Source organism: Pipistrellus kuhlii, unplaced genomic scaffold (assembly GCF_014108245.1).
Source record: "Pipistrellus kuhlii isolate mPipKuh1 unplaced genomic scaffold, mPipKuh1.p scaffold_m20_p_9, whole genome shotgun sequence".
In the NCBI taxonomy this organism is placed as follows: Eukaryota; Metazoa; Chordata; class Mammalia; order Chiroptera; family Vespertilionidae; genus Pipistrellus; species Pipistrellus kuhlii.
Window position 1 is genome coordinate 9,273,497 of NW_023425595.1, and position 22,128 is coordinate 9,295,624.

A 22,128-nucleotide genomic window follows, 5' to 3' on the forward strand; every position below is an offset into this window, starting at 1 on the left:
TGGTTTTGAGTCCTGATGTCACTGCATCACAACTTTTCCAGATCTCAATTTAAAAAGAGCGCCATGCTCTGGTTTCTCTTCAGACCGCATAAATCTTTCGCCTTTTACTAAAAAGAGCGCCAACATTCAAATAATTGGAGGATGAGGGGAGGGGAGGAGATGAACAGAAAATGCCTGGCATGATGCAATCTTATAAATGGTAAGTGTTGTTATTACCAGGGACCTGCATCTGGGACGTCAAGAAAGGTTGTCAGGGCCTTTGAAAAGGACATGAAGCAGAGAATCTGCAAGTAGAATTTTAGTCAATATGGTGTTTCTCCCTTTAAGCTTCCTCAGGTTTTAATCAATAAATAGGAATAAACTTCATCTGCCTTTACCTGTCTGTAAGGACTGACAGAAGAGACGAAAGAGACCAGATGAAGAGTTAGAAAGTAATATTTAAAAGTGAATTTAGGGTGGTACCTTAATTATTTTCGGATTAGCCTGATAGGAGATTAAAAAAAAGGAAGAAAAGAAACAACTGAGTAGGGGCCCACTGAATGTACACAAATCAAGTCATAAGAAGTCCTGGATTTGGTACTGCTCGACCATGCACCTTGGGATTTATCCGAAAGGCCTTCTCCCGACAGACTCCAGAACAGCATGTGTTCTCAGCATACTGACACAGAGAACCCTGCTATGAATGACTTCCCCCTGCGCGGTGCTGAACAAACGTGCCTGGGCACACTGCCAGAATGGCCCTGCTCTCTCCTGAGGGTGAACCAGTCTCTGTTCGAGATGAACTGGCTCTGGTTTGAGGCCCGAGACTGCCCCACAGCTGCTGCATGAAAAACCTCCTTTGCCCTGCCTGACTAACTCAACTCCAAATGTCAGAATTGGCCACGGTTCCTTAAATCTCTGGTCTAACTGAGGAGCCTTCTAAAAAAAGAGCCCAGTGAGGAGCATATGAATCTCTAAACTAGTTATCTAGACCATGGTTGCTTGGCCTTGAGATAATCTCTTCCTTGCACATGTATATCTGGCAGGAGCCCTGAAGAAATCCATGTCCTCCTCCCTCCACTAGCTTCACTGCTGGCTGTCCATGCTTCTAATCAACCCTTTCCCTTCAAATCAGGGGATGGAGTGTGGTGCCTTCATCTTTTCCCACAGAGGTTTCACCTTCCCAGAAGAGAAGCAATGGCTTCAGTCCCTCATAGAGGTCATAGGTTAAATGTGACTTAGCATTCACACTTAAAGGAGAAAGTGGTTGTGATAAGACAATTGTGGCTGAAATCTGTTGATTTTTCCTTTTCCCAAAGGTCAGATGGTGTGAGGTGGGTACACCCAGAGTAGAGGAGGAATAGCATTAATTTCAGTGCATTAGATGAGGGGAGCCTTGGTTTACATGGGCCTTACAACAGTCTCTCTCCTAAAATCATGATTCGTAATCCCAGGGAATAGGGCAGAAGGGCCAGATAAAGTGCTCTTGCAAGAAGTGGGTAATAAGGTTAGTAAGTCAAATGCTTGAAGGCTGTGCTACGTTTTTCATGGGTGTCTCAAAAATATAAGTGTACTCTTTCCTTTTTAAAAATATATTTTCATTGATATCAGAGAGGAAAAGAGAGGGAGAGAGGGAGAGAGGGAGAGAGGGAGAGAGGGAGGGAGGGAGGGAGGGAGGGAGGGAGAGAGAGAGAGAGAGAGAGAGAGAGAGAGAGAGAGAGAGAGAGAGAAATATCGATGAGAATCACTGAATGGCTGCCTCTTGCTCATCCCCGACTAGGGGTTGAGCCTGCAATCCAGGCATATGACTTGACTGGGAATCGAACTGTGACCTCTTGGTTCATAGGTCAATGCTCAACCAAGCAGTCACGCTAGCAGGGCTAAATGAACTCTTTTCTAGAAATGTTCCAGATCAGGAAAGAAGCAAACAAGCCTCTCACATGTCACAAATTTACCTTTTATAGTTATTGACCAGAGGGATTCACAAGCAAATACTACCAACTTACTTCTAAATACAGGAACTTGCTTTGGGGACAAACCCTCAAGAGGCTAGTATGACAAATGACCCACCTTAGGTGAGCCAAGATGAGAGAAACTGGAGAGAAATAATTAACAGTTGAGGCCCAGACCTCACTGCTCTAGGAGTCATGGGAACTACTTTGTCCTCTGGCTATGGCAGCCCTGTCCCCTCCCTGACTCTCACCTTAAACTCTTGGACCTTAAACGATGTTGAGAAGTCAGCTCCCAAGTGCCCACCTCCTTCAATGTGTGGGTATCAGACTAAACCCTGCTTTGTGGCAGGAAGCCAGAAAACGCCACATGAAATCAGCAGCCTCCAGGACTCCTGATAAGCACACGCTTGCTTACGCTCTAATGTGGGGGTGAGATGAGTGCAAACAGAAATGGGCGGGAGGGGGGAGAGGAAAGGAGAGTGAAGGATGAGTAGGGATCACAGGCCCCGGGAGGTCATCTAGTGCAATACTTACTCCATACGTGCCTGAAACAAAAGGACTACAGAAAGGAATGAGAATCTGGCCCATTTTGAAAACCACTCAGATGTAGTTTACACTGGCCAGAGTTTCACAGCTCTCAAAGCATCTGGGCAATAGCCCTGACAGATGATTAGACAGTGCTGGCTACTCTCTAGCCATTTATGGTTTTGGCTACCAGTCTTTCCAACCAGAGACGGTATCCTTTCATATTTCAATGGGGATTGACTCTGGCTCTGTTTGTCAGCGCAGACAAGGAAGATCTGAGATAGTGTAAAGAACAGCTCTATACTTCACTTAAAGGCAACCCAGATATATCAAGTAAAGGTTTCCTTAACACTGGTCAGGTGCCCTGAAGCTCCGTATGGGGATGTTAAGGATAAATCTGGTGGCCTGTCAAAAATCTCCTTTTCTCTCTGACAAAAGTGACACCCCATGAAGTCAGACCACCAAATTCCATCACACTGAAGGAGTATCAGGACCTGTGGGCCTTTTGTGGGTCTAGATACAAAACCCAGATGCTGGTCACTGCAGCTGTGTCCCGATATATGAAAAATGCTGATAAAGCCCCCTCCCCAAGCAGGCTATTCTCATTTCTGTCTAACATCTAGGAAGGAAATTGGAATCAATAGGCTAGAAAGAACCAATTTTTTAGAGTCAATGGCATTGGCACGGCAACAGAGAATGAGTCAGGTCGCCAAGATCAGTGTGGTTCTGTGGGTGTGGGGGAAGATAATTTTTCCACTTCTGGGGTCCAAGACAAGCTCATATACTACTGCCCCTCCATACCCTCAAACTCAGAGTTCCCAGATCAAAACTAAAGAGGTCTTGGTTCTTGTTCAAAGTTACAGAAAAAGAATGAGAGGCAGTCAGAGGAGCTCAGTGGGAAACCTTTCTCTCCATCCTTTTAAAATTTAGAGGGAAAATGTATTGCTGCCCTCGCCAAGATACTTTATCTTCTACCTCATGTCCATAAAGCTCAGATCATTAGTCCAAGCAGCAAAACTGCACTGCTCAGATCAGCCCAGATAAGAACTAAAAGAAAAGACTTTGTGGTTGTGTTGTTTACATTTGGGGATAGCATCATCTGTAAAGCTGGAAACTCGCCATGTGGCAAGAGGTTGAGTGCAGTCAGCAGACCTCCCTTGTTTTAACTAAGACCATAGAGCTGCCTGGAAGGAGGGGACAATGGGAAATGGGCTGGAAGGGCCATGGGAGAAGGCGTGAGCCAAGAGGGCTTAGAGAAAGAGGACTGTGTGGAAGAGAAATGCTTTCTGGGTAGTGATGGGGATCAAGGGAACTTTAAGCTTTTAGAGGGGTTACTAGAGGAGAAGGAACTCTGTGAAGCAGGGGAAAACAATGGAAGCAGGTGCTAAGAGACAGGTGGCCTTTCCTTTGGAAACGAATGGCTGCACATCTTGTCACAGGCTGAGGAATGCACAACCTCAGTGCAGCCCAGGGGGGCGGATGCTATGGTCACTTATCCTTCCTTTTGAGCTCTTGATTTGCTTAGATACATGAATCATTGGAATTTCTCCATCCTCTAGGAAAATCTGATTGTTTTCCAGAAATTCTAATTTCTTTTCCTAGCTCCAAGCCTTCTTTATGTTCTGTAATGGAGTTTAGAACTCACAGAACGTTGATTTTATAGTGGTCATTTTAAAACAAGAATCAGAATACTGAGTCACCTAATTCTCTCCTTTATTCAGTTGTAGCAGGAACAAATCTGCCTGAAGACCCTTGTGCAAACTAAAGCACTCCTTGGAGTCTGTGGCCCTCGGCTGCCACTGACAATGTGCTGTCGACAATGTGCTGTCGTTTCAAGCCAAACTCCTATGAGCTGTAAACTTTGTCTTATTCATTTGTTTCTCTCAAGGAGATCCCAAGGACAGTCAGAGGACAAGAATTTCCTTTTTCAATTGGCTTGATGGCCAAAAGCCACCCTTGGGCATCAGAATCAAACCACAGAGATTACCTCAGCCGAGGAACTTAACTTCTGTGCTAAATGAAATACTGAGACCCTCGCTGCTCCCGGAACTCCTAAGAATGAAAATAATTACTTCTTCCTGTTCCCACATCTCCGAGCACAGGACAAGTTCTTGAATTTCTCTGGCTTTCAAATCTCAAAGGTAAAGGCCAAATGAGTAGCCGTTCTATATAATTACCTTAAATAAGAGTCTTTCAATATATTTCAACATTCAATGTATTTTGGAACAATTACAGGGCAAGATATACATTAAAATACTTTCAGGTAGATTCTCCTACCAATTCTTGAAAAAATAAAAAACGTTTTGCCTTTCTTGAACCAATCTACTGAGAACCTATCACTGCATTTCACCTAGACTAGAACCCGAGAAGCTCACTGATATTGGGCAGAATTGCGGAAATGAGAAAAACACATCCTATTTTCATAAGGATTTCTCATCTCAATACTTTTGTTCAGTCACTGTTTTCTGAGTCACATACTAGGTGCACTGATGGTGGTAGTGAGTAGAGATGTATGCTCATGTATGCACAAGAAATACATGGCACACAGGTTTCAAAGTAACAGGCGTCCCTGGGACAAATGAGAGTGCTTCCTGTGTTCGGTGCACAGTGCAGGCTGGGAACATAGCAGTGAAACCAATGAGGAAGCCAGTCCCCTAACACGTATGTGCCCGAGGAGCAGGAGCAGGGGCAGGAGCAGGTTTCTTCTGTTCACTGCATTCCCAGACCTGGCAAAATACCTGGCGTGTGGCAGGGTTCGCTAAAACTCTGTTGAGTGAAAAGAATAAAATGTAGTACAGACTAAACTCTACTAAGAGACTGTAGAGCAGGGGTCTGATCCGGCCCGCCAGGTTTTTTGGGCAGTGAGCGCAGCCGAGGTGTTACAGTAGGAATTAGTAGTTCATATAGTCCGGCCCTCCAGCTCTCTGAGGGACCGTGATCTGGCCCCCACTTTAAAAAGTTTGAGGACGCCTGCAGAGGAAAGACATTGTTGGAGTTGGAGGAATCTGTCATGGAAAAATCTGACTAAATTAATGACTTTGGTTGCAGCCCTAATGTTATTTTAAAATGTTCATTTTGCCCCCTTCCTTCTCTGACAAAATGCATCAGAGACATCCCTGACGTATCCCATACTCCCCCCTTCCCCACAATGTGCTAAAGAAGGAAACTTTTTGAGGATAGATGCTTTGTACCACATTTCAGAAGTCAACTTTAAGATAATTGCAGCGGAAACAGCTTTTAATAAACTGACAGGCAGCTTTAAGAAAATTAATGAGGACAAAACCTTAGGAAGGAGTAAATCACTTGTGACAACAAAGCTGTCTCTTTTATCCTAATCTCCCCTTGAAGAAATAGTACCCTTCTAGGATACAAAAATAAAATTTATCTTCATTTGTTTTTTTGCCACTCTGAGGCCAGTCAAGATTACGAGGCTTGGTTCTCTTAGATTTCTGGAGAATACTCTGGATTGAATTAGAGTTCTAGGGTTCTTTTGAAAATCAAATTTTTACAATTTCAGGAAGTATAAAAGATTGGATTATATCACAGGCTAAATTCAGGGCAAAGAGGGAACCATACTAAAGAATGGAGCTAGGACAGGCTAAAAGAGCTGAAACGTGTTAGTCATATAAATGCTGGTCACTGCTGACAGCACTGAACACCCATCTGGACCCAGATTCTAAGCTACAATCCAGTTCTGACTAATCTGAGCATTTTGGATATCACGCCTTTTTTTGTGGTTCATTTTAATGAACATTTAATGAACAATCATCACTAGGCTCCGTGAAGATATGATATGATATAAAAGAAAGAAAGCCAATTAATGCTTCTTAGTTAGCCGAGAACAATCTCAGGTTTACTTCTTGTGGTGACACTAAGATGCCCTTTAGTAGGTATCATAGTGACATCTCCCATCCAAAGATAACAGTGAGTTGAACATTGGAAAAAAGAACTCAAGAAATACTCCTTCAGATGGGAAAGAGCCTGGGAGAAAGATAAAGATATTGCTTCTTCTCACTTTTTGGCCAAAGCACCTCTGTATTCTGTAACACACAGCAAACAGGCATGAGCTTGAAGAACCTGAATAAAGTCAAGTGTGGGCAGATAAGAATTTTAATCAGAATTGGAAAGACGTCTCACAGCATTAGTCCTTAAAGAACCATCATCACATTAAAATGCGAGCTAGCCTGATCCTAAATGCCGGGAATTCTTATGGGTAGGAGGTACTCATAAATCTCTCAACCTCCTGGAAATATCGGAAAGATCTGGTTAATAGAAGCCATAGAAGTAAACTAGATGAGGTTCCAGAGACAGGGTAAGAGCACAAAAAGGAAAAGGGCAAAGCTAAATCGACAGGCAAGGTCTAACTAGAATACCCATGCATTTTGTTCTCTGCAGTCATTTGGAGCAATTGGTAAAACAAGAATAGCTGGGCCCCACCCCGATTCAACAGGTCTCAGGTGGGCAGAGACTGCGTTTCTGTTAAGCTCCCAGGTGATGCTGATGTGGCCCCAAAGGAACACACACTCAGAACTACAGCCCAGCTAGAAGCAAGTAAGTTGTAGTTTTATAAAAAATGGAAACAAAGCTGCTTTTTCTCCCTGCTGTCTAGGGTCTGTTGAGAAGAGATGGATGCAGATCTCTAGAGCTAAAACTCTCCGGAGACATGGCATACGAAACAGTCCAAGAACTCTTAGGGTCAAGAAGTGGGGGGAAAGGGAGTGAACAGGAAGAGAGGAGAAAAAAATAGGGGAGAGTCTGGCTGGTTTTGCTCAGTGGTTGAGTGTCGACTCAGCACCAAGAGGTCACTGGTTCCATTCCTGGCCAGGGCACAGCCCAGGTTTCGGGCTCCGTTCTCAGCAGGGGTTGTAAAGGAGGGGTGGGAGGGCGTGTAGAAGGAAGCCGATCAATGTTTCTGTCTCTCTCCCTCTCTCCTTTCCCCTTTCTAAAAATCAATAAAACTTTCTTTTTCTTTTCTTTTTTAATATATTGATTTTCCACAGAGAAGGAGAGAGAGATAGTTAGAAATATCGACGAGAGAGAATCATCCATCAGCTGCCTCTTACACACCCCCCACTGGGGATGTGTCCGAAACCAAGGTACATGCCCTTGACTGGAATCGAACCTGGGGCCTTTCAGTCCGCAGGCTGATGCTCTATCCACTAAGCCAAACTGGTTTCGGTTTGTTTTGTTTTGTTTTTTTAAATATATCTTATTGATTTTTCACAGAGAGGAAGGGAGAGGGATAGAGAGTTAGAAACATCGATGAAAGAGAATCATCGATCAGCCGCCCTCTGTACACCCCCCACTGGGGACGTGCCCGCAACCAATGCACATGCCCCTGACCGGAATCGAACCTGGGACCCTTCAGTCCACAGGCCGACGCTCTAGCCACTGAGCCAAACTAGTTTCAGCTGGTTTTGGCTTTTTTTCTTTTTCTTTTTTTCTTAAATAGGGGGAGAGGAAGGAAGAAAAAGGGGATGAGGGAAAGGCTTTCTAACATCCACTCTAAACTAATGATATATCTAGGTAAGTCGCTCAACACTTGAATACAATTTTACCGCATAGCCACAAAGAAAAAGCTTTAAACCAAATTGACCTCTCAGTATTTGAGGCTGTCTTCGAGAGCACAAAGCTGTTTCAAGGAGAAATTAGAGCTAAACTACTTTGTCCTAGAGCTTCTACTCCCACTCAAGTCAAAGAAAGTGTCCTGTTTATCACTCTGTCAATAAGATGAGCAGAGAGGAAAAGCAAATCTGCACTGGTGAGATCCAAGCAACCAGTGCCTTTTGGAGCTACAGGGATTATGTAACCAGGGTCCTTTGCGGTTCGTGTTAAACCACTTATATATGCCTACAGCCCCCACCTGGGAGAGGAATGCTCTATGCACCTGGGATAATGAGTACATACCACCTGTTAATTCCTGTGCTGAAAGTACTACCGGTAATCCTTATTCTTGTGTTGTTGTTTTCTTGTTTTGTTTTTTAATCCTCACCCAAGGATATTTTTTTTCCCATTGATTTTAGAAAGAATGAAAGAGAGAGGGAAACACAGAGAGGAATATTGATGTGAAAGAAACACATGGATTGCCTCCTGCACGCTCCCCAACTAGGGCCCTCAGGGAGGAGTCTGTAACTGAGTTATATGTCCTTGATGGGAATTGAAAGTGGGACCCTTTTGTCTGCAGGCGAATGCTCTATCTACTGAGCCAAACCAGCTAGTGCTATTCTTGTTTTCTAGCTCAAAAGGACTCAGCATTTCCCCACCCCACCCATAGGTGCTGACTCTGCCTCCATTCCAGGGTAAAATAGCACTTATTACTAATAGAAACTGGAAGAACAGTTTAGTATATGGCTATTTCTGGTTTTGTCACTAATTTTTGTTATTATGCTTTCACTTGGTTACAACCAAAGTTATTATAATGTGCAAGTTGCCAGTATTTCAGAAAATTAATTGCAGTTTTCTGTTACTATATTGTGCCTTGTTCCAATTAGAAAATGAAAGTGGAGAGGGAACACAAAACTTTAGCTCAGCAATTCCTAAATTCCTAACTAAAAAACAAAACAGAAATGAACAAAAAGCCCTCCTTGGCTCAAGTGTTAGTGAGTCAGACGGAAAGACCCTGAATCACAGAGAGTAGCCTATCTGATCCGTAGGAGCCTCAAATGGACAGAGGAATGGGGGAAGACAACGTATGTGCCTAGTCTTATTCTTCCTGACTTTCCAATCATACTAAAACTGGAGAGACTAACTTCAGTAAGCAGAGAAGGGAAATAGCAAAAGGACACGAGAGCCTAGAAACAGGATGAAAATGAAAATGACTCAACAAGGGAAGAAAAGAATCCAGCACAGGGATATTCAAGGGCAAACTCTGGAAAGTAACAACAGCTGAGAAGGATGGGAGGTGAAGCACGGACACCCAGAAAGCTACGAGTTTGGCAGGAATTGGGACATCCGTGCAACTGTGCCTGCAACAAAATTAGCCAAAGGTGGTATCAAAGCACCACACACAAGACTGAAAGGGAAAAAAAGACCGAAAGAAGTAAACCTGAGACTGTCTCTGCCTTGAAGAGGTTGAGGGCAGAAACCTAAAATGAAGACAGCAGTCATTAAGAACAGCAGTTCTCAATCTCAAGTGCATACCAGGATCATCTGGAAAGCTTGTTTTTCAAAGACAAATTCCTGGGTCTCTCCCGCCCTATTCTTACTGATTCTAAGTCTGAAGTGGTGCCTATGCAAGGACCCATGTATTCTAATGCAGGTTGTCCAAGTAGCAGAGTTTACAAGCACTGACCCAGGGGTCTGAAGAACTGCTTAGAATAAAAGTGCCAAGACTAATAGTGATTAGCAATTCATTTTCAGAAGAGGTTTCATATGGGACTGTGAAACAGATCATCTCTTGGGGAGAGATGTCACTTAGTGGGAATTACAGTAAGTCAGTGCTCTGGAGGACCTTCTCTTGGGATGTCTGTGGCCCAATAAGCTCACCTCTCTGAACATATTACCGCAGTGAATTCCAAGAGGCAACGGCAAAGAGAAGGAGAATTCTGGGTAGAGAAGCTCTAGGACAAGCCCATTACCCACAAAAGCATTCCTTCAAGGACAGAGCTTGACATTACAGAGGGAGACACCTACCTATACTTATCTGTGCAAAGAGGGAGATGCTCTACTGTCCCATTAAACCCTTGCTCCCTGTCCTCACACAAAACTTCACTTCTTGCCTTAAATGGTAATACAGCACAGCTATCCAAAAAAGCTGGCGTCTTCCCTTCCACCAGTGAATGAATTCAGGGACATTTCCCGAGTGCTTTGGTGCTTTTGGACATTAAGGGGCAACCAAGACCTGGAAAACCAGAAACCTGACTGTAACAGGGACTTTCACAGTCAGACTGGTGAACAGGCGACTAAAACCTTGTTGGGAAGCCTGGATTCTGTCTTTTGGGTGAGAGGAACACATCCCAAATGGGAGCTTTCTAGTTACTTCAGCTCCCTCTCCTAAGCAGCAGATGGTGCCTATTGAGAATCAAGAAAGCCTCGCTGGGAGGCCTGAAAAATAGCTCTTGTCACGAGGCACACAGCAGCTGGCTAGTTGCCTTGAGCCCCTTAGCAGGACAGCAGTGAATTGCCGCATCTCCTCAGCAGACTTCTCCAACTGCACTCCCTGAGCTGCCAGCTCCATATGTGACAACATCTTGGCTCCCGCTCTGTAGCTGTTTGCCCTTAGCCAGGAGTTGGGCAGGAGCCCTGGTTTCCGGAAGAGACTGGAGATGTCCATTAGTGTTGACGAAATCAGATCCTGTCTCTTGATGATTATAAACAATTATTCCCTAATTAGGCAGGGTTAGAAGAACAGCTGTTGGGACCAGGATTCTATCGATAGGTGGTAAAAAGCAGACACCAGGTACTCTGACCATCCAAATATGTTTAAAATAAGCAAAATAAAGAACATGTAAACTAAAATTCAACTCCATCCTCAAATATCTAGATAAGAAAATAAACTTGATGAAGTCCTCTCCTGATCACTCAATGTCAAATATTTCTGTTTTTATGGAATCCAAGAATCAGAACTCTCCTGTCATTATGATGCCAAGAGTAGAGAGGACACTTTTCTTAAGACTCTCTTTCATTCATTGTTTCTCCTAAATGTCAGGTTCCCTATTAGGTATGCAGACTACGTAAAGATAAAACAGACAAGTTGTCTGTTCTCAAAGGAGTTCACAGCCCGAGAGGAGAGTAACATGGAAACAAATAATTGCAGTGTCGTACGATGAGTGTTACCATGAGTATGGTGGTGGCACATGGAGTGATCAGTTCTGTTTAGGAAGGTTCCACAGAAGGGGAAGAGCTTGTGGGCAGTTGGATTTGAGGGAGAAGAGAGCATTCCAGGTAAAGGCACACTAGCAAGAAAGAGCCTTATTAAATTCAGGTGCTTGGAAAGAGGCTCAACAGCACTGAATAGATCCCTATAGAAACAAGGAGGGAGAAGAGAGAAGATGAAGACCAGAATGGAGGCCACTGCACCATAAAATGGGTCTAATCTCTAGTTTTTTCTTTAAAACAAATGCTTCCAATTTCAGGCATTTGTAAGAGTAACATTAAATGAGGGGCCTGGGGGATATGCCCCTAAGGAGCTTATGCTAAACCTAACTGGGTGGATTAAACATACACACCACACAAAACAATACACAAACAAGTGCACAAAACTATAAATGGCACAATACAAAGTGCTAAGGGAATTCACAGGTTCTTAACTTGAGACAATTTAAATGCCATCTACTTAGAGAACTGTTCCAATGCTAAACTCCCCTTGACAGAACCCTGGTCAAATGAGCCACCATAGGATGTGGAAACTCAGTCAGAAACTAGTCTAGTCGAGTCCAGAGGCTTAGAAGGGATCCACCTCTGACAAGGAAGGATCCTAAATAGGACCTTCCTCTGCTACTGAAATGGCAGGGCAGTTAAGAGCACAGCAGCTGCCCAAAGTCTTCATCATGATTACAATCCACCGCAAAGAACACTTTATAGGTGTATTTTTATAGATTGATTTCTAAAAAAGAAAAAAAAAAGGAAAAAAGTTTTATGTAGGCTAAATATATCACTTTATATATCTCCATTAAAAGTCTCATGTGGAGGAGACAAGGAAGTATTCAGTTTGGTCTTTATCCAAAAATGCTTTCCGGCCTCTTGGGAACGCAGCTCATGAGCTAGGGTGTGAGAAAGCTCCTGTCCTTTAATATTCCACAGCTTCCAAAGGTAAGGCCTGTTGGTCAGCACATGCCAACTGTAGCCTTTCCTTATGCCTTTAGGAGCATATCTCTGGTCCTGGCTCAGAGATCGCCCATTGTCCTTCATTCCCCTGCCAAGCCTAGGAGAGCTGCCATACAGCAGAGGCACAAGCAATGACACTCACCCGCATGGAGGTCTCGCCACCATGGGCCTGTTGCAGCCTGAAGACCTGGGCCACCATGTGCTCTGTGGAGGGGTGCAGCAGGATCCTTCGTGAGGCCAAGCCCACCATTACGTACCGGCCCATTGGGGACAGGCTCACAGAAATGGCATTGGGACCTGAGGGCCAAGAGAAGAGAGAACCATTTCCCAGAATTCTTTTATTACAAGGAAGTAATTTTTCCTCTTAATCTTTTCTCTTTCTCTCCAGCCTCCATCTTTATTTGGTCATTATGGGGTTAACAGATAGGACTGTGGTGAGGAGTAAAATGTAAAGTACTGATTATAGTGTCTGACATATAGGAAGTACTTAATAAATGTTAACCATTGTATGGAACCCATAACAGATTCACATTTAAAAAAAATTGATATCATACTTTAAATACAACTTAGAAATCTATTTTTTTCACTTCACACATTATGAACATTTTCCATAATTAAATATTCTGTAAGAACATTTTAAAGGCCGAATGGTATTCTGTCCTATCAATGCACATCACTTATTTAAGCAACTCTTCCCAATTTCATATTTTTTTCTATGATAAATAATAGTACTGTGAATATCATTGTATATAAAGCTTTGTACAGTTTTCTTATTATTTCCTTAGAAGTGAAATTACTAGATCAAAGAGAAAATACATTTTGGGAGCTTTTAATACAATGCCAAACTGCCTTACAGTTTATGAGTATGCCCACTTCCCAAGCCATGACCAAAGTTCCTCCCTTACTCCTGGCCATCACAATAGAAGCATATCACTGATGCTATTGTGGTAGGGAGGCCTTTTATTCTGAGATTCTTTGCAATGCTAGCAGGCAGGACTCCTGCAAAGCAATCTTCCTCTGGTCTGTGCCCCAGTGAAGACCATTACTCCCACCTAAACCATGCCTCCCCTAGGAATGCTCATGCCAAGGTACCAGCATCCCTCTGTCACTAGTTTGGGCTTCCTATCCCTTACCAAATCGCTTGGTGTAGAGCATTTCACCCAAGTTGTGGGGGGCCAAGGAGTACACTGCCAGGATGCCTTCATCGGGAAAGCCCCTTTGGCTGCTAGGGATGAAAGCTGCCAGGAGTTGACCATCTGCAGAAATGTCACAGCTGGCATCATTGTAGATCTTGCAGTTCTGTACCAGCACATTCACGGAGGCTGCATCAAAGAAAGAAAAGAGGGTAAAAATGTTTGTAGTTGATGGGATGAAAATTCTGGGCCAAGCCCTGGCCAGTGTGGCTCCATTGTTTGAGGTCGCTGGTCAGGGCACATGCCTGGATTGTGGCCTTGATCCCCAGTAAGGGATATGCAGGAGGCAGCCCACCCATGTTTCTTTCTCACACAGATGTTTCTCTCTCCCCCGCCCTTCTTCTCTCTCTAAATCGATAAAAATATATTTAAAAGATATTTCTGGTCCAAGGGGTCTGAACCCTCTCTAGAAATGCTAAAGGCTGCTTAATCAAACTCAAATGTACAAGTAATACTAGAGACAGGAAAGAGATGTCTCCTCTACCACTTTAATATGAAACTTCAATAGTTAACACAACCACAATTACCTCCTGAGTCTTAGCTCACATTAGAAAACATCATTTGAGAGATCAGATAAGGAAAAAGTTATTATAAGTTGTTCCTGGAGAGCCACTCAGCAGCTGTTATAGTCCAAAAGGTCAAAACCAGGATGAATGAAATGCAAACCCACTGACTCCAGGAAAAAGGTGATACAGGTAAACTTCCTTTTAGGGGTGCGGCTCCTATTCACACAAGCTTTGTGACTCTGAAGAAGGAAGTCATTCCACAAGTTTGTGTCTTTATCACTTAAGAGAAGTGGAATATTTATAGATACCAATCTTCTGAAGAGGCCCCGGCTGATACTATTACCTAATTCCACAAATGAGGGTAAAGAAAAACAAATATCCATGGGCATCCCCAGTCTGCACTTGGCAGTTACTGAGAATTACATGTGGGTCCACCAGGCAGCAGGCTTTAATGTGAGTGTGTGTGTGTGTGTGTGTGTGTGTGTGTGTGTGTAAGAGGGTATGTGTTGGAGGAATGTCTGCAGGTGGAGAATCTGCTCTGCACGAGCAAACTATGCCTGTAGTTTTGTTTTGGTTTTTATTTGAATCTTTCTCCAATTCCCCACCAGGAAGAAGTGGCTTACCCTTGAGGTGTGCCTGGAACCAGAGTGCCCATATAATGGCACAAACAAAACAGCACAACACATCCAAAGGGACCTAGCTGCTTTGGGCTTTGTCTCATTTAAGTCTATTTTATATGCACGTGCAGAGAGACTTTACTCTTCTTATCCAAAGATTACTTAGACGTCTGCTGTCCGAGCATTATGGTTAAAGGGAAAAAAGAAAGAAAGCCAAGCTCAGCTGCCCTCACCAGATTCCAAGTGATCTTAAGCCAAAAGACATGACTTGGGAGGTCAAGGGCAAGTTTCACCACAAAATTACCTTAAGGAAAACAAAACAGAAAAACTTTTCAGGGGCCTTGAAGCTTATGAAATCAGGGACCTAGATAAAACTAAAACTCTATATTCATCCCCATATTCCTGTGTTACTAATGAAGTAAGAGATGACAGAGTAGATAAAAAAAGACATCTGAACACATTGATTAGGCTATTGTGCCAATTCTCTGGGGCTGACACCAACAGCGCCATCACGCATAAAACTGAGGAGGGACCACAAGGATGGTTCTGTTTGCTAACTAATAAAATAATGACATTCAAATACTCACTGCCACCATTAGGGCTCTGTACTGCTCATCTTCCAACCCACCATCTGCTCTAGCTTGCATGGCTAGATTTATCTAGTTAGCACCGAGGCCGTCTGCTCCTTATTCAGGGTCCCAAGCCTGTTGCCAAAAAGATGACAGTCTCCTCCTCCTATTTTTCTGGATTGACACACAATTCCATTTGGGGATACAGAACCAAAGGGACAGTGGGAAACTTCAGAAGTGTATCCATTTCGGTTTTCTAACTTTGATGTAGGCACAACTTTTAGAAAGATAAAAAACTGACAATTTACATTATAACCATAAAAAGCAGGACGAGAAGCAAAGTAAAGAAATCATAAATATTAAGTAGGACGTGAAAATAAATAGGGAAAGAGATGGGATGCTGTGGACAAAACAGACAGCTTTGCAGTTACTATTTTATCCACATAAAAATGCATGGTGGGTATTTTATGAAAGTAGGCCTTTTCTATTTGTGTGTTAACTGACAATTCAGTCAAACAGACAGAGCCTATGATGACCCTCAAAACGCACTACCAACATAGAAGGAGAATTAATTGTTTACTCCCATATTAATTTCTACAAGGGGCCAGGAGTGGGGAGGAAAGTACAAAGTAAGGTTTTCCTTCTTCTGGAAAGCTTGCTTTAGGTCCATGAAAAATGGCATATAGACAAAGAGCAGTTTGTGAGCCTCAAATCCGAGCCACTTTGTTTGTGTTTGTACTATATTATGATGATTCCACATCAATGGCCACCTTGGAAATGCGGTCCCCTCCACGCAACTCCATCCAATTTCTCAACTGCTGCTCCTAACAGCAGGAGCTCACAGACAGATTTACAAATTAAAAATGAGAAGAGAATGCTGAAAACTAAAACAGCTTCTCCAACAGCATGCTATGTTTCAGAAACTGTGCACGCTTTCACTTCTACCCTAATGAAGGGATGTGGAAGACACACAGTGATTTGGTAGCTTCATTTCAGAGAGCACTGGGTGGTGTGTTTACAACTTCATTTTTATTTCAAAGCTCCAATTAGCAACTTACATTTGCTGCTTGTTGTCTATTAATTTCCCATACGGGAATGGAAATGCTCAGTGACATGGTGAGTGGTCAATGCTGCAGTTTACTGGTGCAGCTTCTCAGGAGGCTGACATTTTGATGAGTTAATTCATATAAGGAGAGAGTTCTCAAATCTGTTGCTAGTTTTCTTGTGCCATAGAAAGAAATGCACTAATGACAAGGATACCTCATCCTTTTTAGACTCAATAATAACGTAAACAGGTAGAGAAAAAGGTGAAGTGAAATGCAGCCCAAGACACTGGCAGCCACACACCATTGTAAATATTTGTTCTGCTCGCAGACTTGTCTTACCACACAGTGGGTCTCAAGCGCCAACCTGCCTCAGAATCATCTGGAAGGCTTATTTAAAACGTATCAGGGTGCCAAAACCGGTTTGGCTCGGTGGATAGAGTGTCGGTCTGCGGACTGAAAGGTCCCAGGTTCGATTCCAGTCAAGGGCATGTACATTGGTTGTGGGCACATCCCCGGGGGGGAGGGGGGGTGCAGAAGGCAGCTGACCGATGTCTCTCTCATCAATGTTTCTAACTCTCTGTCCCTCTCCCTTCCTCTCTGTAAAAGATCAATAAAATATATTTAAAACAGTATCAGGGTAAGGACTGAGAATTTGCATTTCTAACAATTTTCCAGGTGTCCTTGATGCTGGTTTGGGGCCATACTTTACCTACATTCCTTGATCCCTGAGCTGTAGCACCAGCAACCTGCCCGCACTTAAAGAAAAACACGTGAGGAACAATGATGGAGCAATCAGCTGTGGAGCAGAGAACAAAAATAAAGGCTAGAAAGAAAGGCTTTTTCAAATCAAAACTGCTTCAGAGCTTCAGGAGGGCAGCTCCAGGGGGAGAAAAAAAACCAATGCAGAAGACAGCAGGAAGCCACCATGTTCCAGACTGCAATGTAATCTTCTCCTAATTATAAATGATTTCCAAATGAAAATGCCCTAGCAAGGAATGGGAGGGGTTAGAAGTGCTGATGGTGGAGGAGCAAATGGCTCTACTTTCCTATCAACTCCATAGTTATAAACAAACACCTTTTACAAAGATCAATTTGTAGCCTGTTGCTGGTTGGCCAGATGACTGGCCATGGGAGTGATTAGCAGTTGCAGTGCTTTTGCAAATACATTAAATACTTTCCAAAAGGTTTAAACCAGCAGGAAAATTTCCTCTGAAGGGGCTAACTCTGAGCCCCTCCTATCTATCCTATATAATAAAGAGGTAATATGCAAATTAGCCATCATGCCATCACAAGGTGGCTGCACTCACAATGGAGGCTGAGGTTCTTGTAACACAAGATGGCTGCGCCCACAGTGGAAGCAGGGTTCCCATAACAAGCAATCAGCAGGGACCTGAAACTGCGTGAAGCCAGGCAGGTCAGGACACCTGAGGCTGCACAACCCTCCCTTCCCAGTGGGGCTTAACTGGGGACCTCAGGTTGCACCCACCACCCGGTGGGGGTATGAGGGGGATCTCAGGCCATGCCCTCCACCCTGGAGCCAAGCCAGTGGACCTCAAGGTGTGCCCCCACCCTGTCCTGGGGGACCTCAGGGTATGCCCCCACCCTGTCCTGGGGGACCTCAGGCTGCGCCCCAAGCCCCGGTGCTGGCCTGGTGCTATGATCTGCCCCATACCACTCAAGGTACCCTAATGACCAATGCTATTTACCCAGTAAGAGTTTCTCTTAAAAAGTGTAATTCACCTGGCCAAGTGGCTCCGTTGTTGGGAGCATCGACCGGTATACCAAAAGTCTGTGGATTAGATTTCCAGTTAGGGCATATACCTAGGTTGTGGGTTCAATGCCCGATTAGGGCGCATATAGGAGGCAAAAGATTTATGTTTCTTTCTTTCCTTTCCCCTCTCTCTAAAAATCAATAAAAATATATCCTTAGGTGAAGATTTAAAAAAATAACAACAAAAAACAGTGTAATTCACAGTAAATCTAATGAGTCATTATTTTCCACCCATGAAAACAGTTTCAAAATTATGCATTTGAGGTCTTAGTCACAAACTTCTAATCTCTTTACAGATAGTATTCCAACTGAAACAGGTGGCCAGAATCTCTAGCCTAACTTGAGAAATGATCAAAACCGTAACTAGACTTTATTCAGACCAACCACAAAACACAAGCAGTTATAAGCTAATGATGGGAAATCATTAATCAGGTGAGAGTGATAAGCATTCTAGGGGGTAATACCATGAAAAGGAACGTGGCTACCCCATCAGACATTATGTGTCCCAAACTTCTAGAATGCAGGTTTTGCCTAAGGTCAAAACTCTAAGGAAAATAGGGCTCTTATAAAAAGCAGAATTTTAACACCACACATGATTTAAATGAGGGAGAAAGGTGAGCTAAACTAAACGAATCAACCTAGTTACACAAAATGCTCCCTGATCAGCTCGGGTATTACAAGACCCATGATCACAAGATAAAAAAGGAACACAGAAGGAGAACGATAGAAAGCTGTAGTTGCAATGCCCTGATGCTTGTACAAAAAATGTTAAAGGCATCCAAAAAGGCCTGGTGAGATATTAGCATATCCAATACCTTTGTTCTTCTGAATATTTTGTTTTTCTCTCAAGGAAAATGATCTCCAACTGGGTAGAAACAACATGCTTAAGAAGGATCAGAAGCCCATTACAAATGAGGCAACAAGTTAAAGAAGCAACTATCTTATTTACATAAACATCACGCTTCAGAGATGAAAAGCATGTTCCTCAGAGTACAGGTGTGACTTCAGAATTAAGGCCATACTCTCAAAGAATCATGGCACAATTCCCAAGAAAAAGATATGATAAAAAGAGCTAACTTTACTGACCTTAGAGTGTTTGACATGTATTAACTAATTTAATTCTCATAACAATCCTATGAGATTTGCATTATTATCCTCATTTTGTAGACAAAGAAATCAAGGTGTGGAGAGATTAAGTAACCAAAGTCACAATGCTAGAAGGTGGCTGAGCAGGGATTTGAACCTGGACAGTGTAACCCAAGAGCTCATTTGCTTAACCACCATAGTACAGTTGACAAGGAAAATTATCAGAGAACTAATTCTCCCTATGCTTATGAAAAACAGAAGCAAAACAACCATCAGGTCTTTGTATTAAAAGTATAAGTAATTCCAATAGTATTATAATTGTTTCAAATGAAGAAAAACCTCCACATTTTAACACAAGCATAACACTAATACCAAAACCCATAGATTTTAGAAACAAGAAAGGACAGATTTACCCGGGCCAGTTTTGCTCAGTGGTTGCAATACTGGCCACCACACTGAAGGGCCTCCTGTTTGAATCCCAGTAAAGGGCATGTACCTTGGTTGCAGGTACAATTCCCGGCCACTGGCCAGGGCGAGTGCAAGAGGCAAACGATCAATGTGTCTCCTTCACATCAGTGTTTCTCTCCCCCTCTTTCTTCCCTCTTCCCTCCCTTCCCACTCTCTCTCTCTAAAAATCAATGAAAGAAATAGCCTCAGGTTGAGTATTAAAAAGAAAAAAGGGGGAGAGATTCATCTCATACCGATGAAATCCTCTAATTACTAGCAAGCTACATGAAAGAAATTTAACATTAAAGAATATATCCTGGATCAGGTGGGGTCTAGTCAAGGACTATAAGGATGGTTTCAATAGTACATAATCTATTAACATAATAATCATACTAGTAAATCAAAGGAGAGAAAAAAATATGATCATCTCTGTAGATACACAAAAGGCATAACTAGATTCAATATCTTATATTCTTGATTTTAAAAAACCTCACAAACTTCTTGGTAAAATAGGAATAGACGACTTCCTTAAAATAATAAACTATTTCTAGTTCAACTCAAAGCCAGCAATATGCTTGCTGAGAAAAAGTTGGATGTTTTCCCGTTTAAGTCAGGAACAATGAGGATGCTTGCTATTACTAACATTGTTCTCATCATAGCAGCCAATGCATTTAGACAAGAGAAAGAAATCACAGGTGTAAAACTTGGAATGGAAGAGGTAAATTTTCTATTTATAGATAACACATCTAGAAAACCCATGAGATTTAGCTGATAACAACTAGTAAACAGATTCAGTACGATTGTAGGATTTAAAAAATAAACTTGTAACAATACATTTAAGAAATATACAAAATCAAGTGAAGTAAACTTTTAACATTCATAAGAATACAAGAGAAATTGGAAATGATATTACATACTTACACTGGAAGATATAAAGATACTGAATCTCCTTAAGTTAATTACAAAGTTAATACAATCATAATAATTACACTAATAGGTTTTTTTCAGGGGGGAAAAACAAGTAGTTAAAAGTCCATGCAGAAAAACAAAAATGCTTGAGCAGGCAGGAAAATTTGAATTAAAAAAAACAGCAAGAGGAGAGTCCTACCAAATTCTAAAACATAAAGCTTCAAAATTTAAAAGACCCATGCGGCACTCTCACATGAGGAATCAGAAAGATCACTGGGACAAAATGGCCTAGAAATACATCTCAATACACCCAGAAAATTATTAATAGGATGGAAGTAACATTCCAAAGCAATGGAGGCAAATGGATTATTCTATAAATTATCTGGAACAAATGAGTAGCCATGAGGGAAAAGTCAAATCATACCCTGCTTCTTTGGTATTACTAGGTTAAATTTCCTAGTGAATCAAAGACTAAGAGGTAAAGTAAAAAACTAAAATATAAAATTACTACTGATCTTCCTAATGATGACACAAAATCTGAGAATCATATAAGGAAAGTTGGGGAATTTTGACTACCTAAAGTAAGTTCTATGAAGAAAAATAACCTTCAGCGAAGTCAAAATAAAAATGGCAACTAGTAAACGCCTATTATGTGAATTTTCTCATCTATAAAGCATTCCTGTAAAACCAATAAGGAAAAGACCAGGAACACAACAGAAAAACAGCTAAAGAAAGTACATGGACAGTCAAGAAAAGGCCACCTGCATGGCTCAGTGTATGAAGAAGCCCACCACCTGTTTTGTAATATGAGAAATACAAATTAAAAACATCTACATACTATTCTTTTTACCTATCATATTTTCAGATATCCAAAAATATGCTTACACATTCTAAACAAGAGTGTAGGGAAACAGGCACTCTCATAAACTGTACTTGGGAGTATAAACTGGCATTACCTGATTAGAGGACGATTTAGCAATATCTACCAAAATCACAAATATACATACTCTTCCTCCCTCCAATTCCATATCTAGGAATTTATCCTAGATATACTTGCTAGATATCTTAACTTCTAGGCTTAGAACAATGAACTACTCGTAAATAAGCTTCTCTGGGTACAGACATCTTCATTTCTATATCCACTTTAGCACTGTTCTTTGTTCTGTACTTAGCATTGTTTGCTGTTATATGTTTGCTGAACTGCTTAACTGAGAGTTGCAAAAAAGACATATGGCAATCTGCTTCTCAATGAGATGATGGAAAGTCCGGTGCTACGTGAGTTTCTGAGTTATGTTTCACCAGTAAGAGATACCCCATCCATCAGTATCCCAAGTTCTACTTTGGCTTACCATTACTGATTTCTGGGAGGTCAAATTTAGTGAAGTCCCACCACTGGAGCCGGTAGGTAGTATTGGCAATATTACTGGCCACAGCAGACTGTCCATCACCAATCACTGCCCCTGGTGAGAGAGAAGACAAGAGAGTCCATTACAGTGTTTATCTACATGTTTCCACTGAGAACATTAGTAAATCCACACTGGGATTAGTAGGAGAGAGGTAAGAGAAAGAACCATACTAGGGCTAAAGAAGGCTGGTGAGTCCCATCTGTCAAGCCCCTGTCTTAAAGAGAAATCAGACATGTTTCTCAAGAACAATTTTATGTGGAAATATAATCCCATTCATCAGCCCTCTCCCATTATTTAATATGTTTTTAAATTGATTTTTTAGATAGAGAGGGATGGAGGGGGGAGGGAAGAAGGGAG

General features: G+C 42.3%; 1 protein-coding gene across 14 annotated transcripts in view; it reads right to left on the minus strand.

Moving 5' to 3' along the window:
- The window catches only part of AMBRA1 (autophagy and beclin 1 regulator 1), a 161,360-nt gene that overhangs the window by 20,392 nt on the left and 118,840 nt on the right, over nucleotides 1-22,128 (minus strand). For all 14 annotated transcript variants that reach the window (XR_006740924.1, XM_045578093.1, XM_045578095.1 and 11 more), the window contains 3 exons: nucleotides 21,715-21,825; nucleotides 13,355-13,543; nucleotides 12,364-12,518 (listed from right to left, as the gene is read on the minus strand). Coding sequence is in view for 13 of the 14 variants with exons in the window: in XM_045578093.1 (XP_045434049.1) it covers nucleotides 12,364-12,518; nucleotides 13,355-13,543; nucleotides 21,715-21,825 (455 nt within the window). In the remaining variant the exon portion in view is untranslated. The remainder of the gene's footprint in view (nucleotides 1-12,363; nucleotides 12,519-13,354; nucleotides 13,544-21,714; nucleotides 21,826-22,128) is intronic.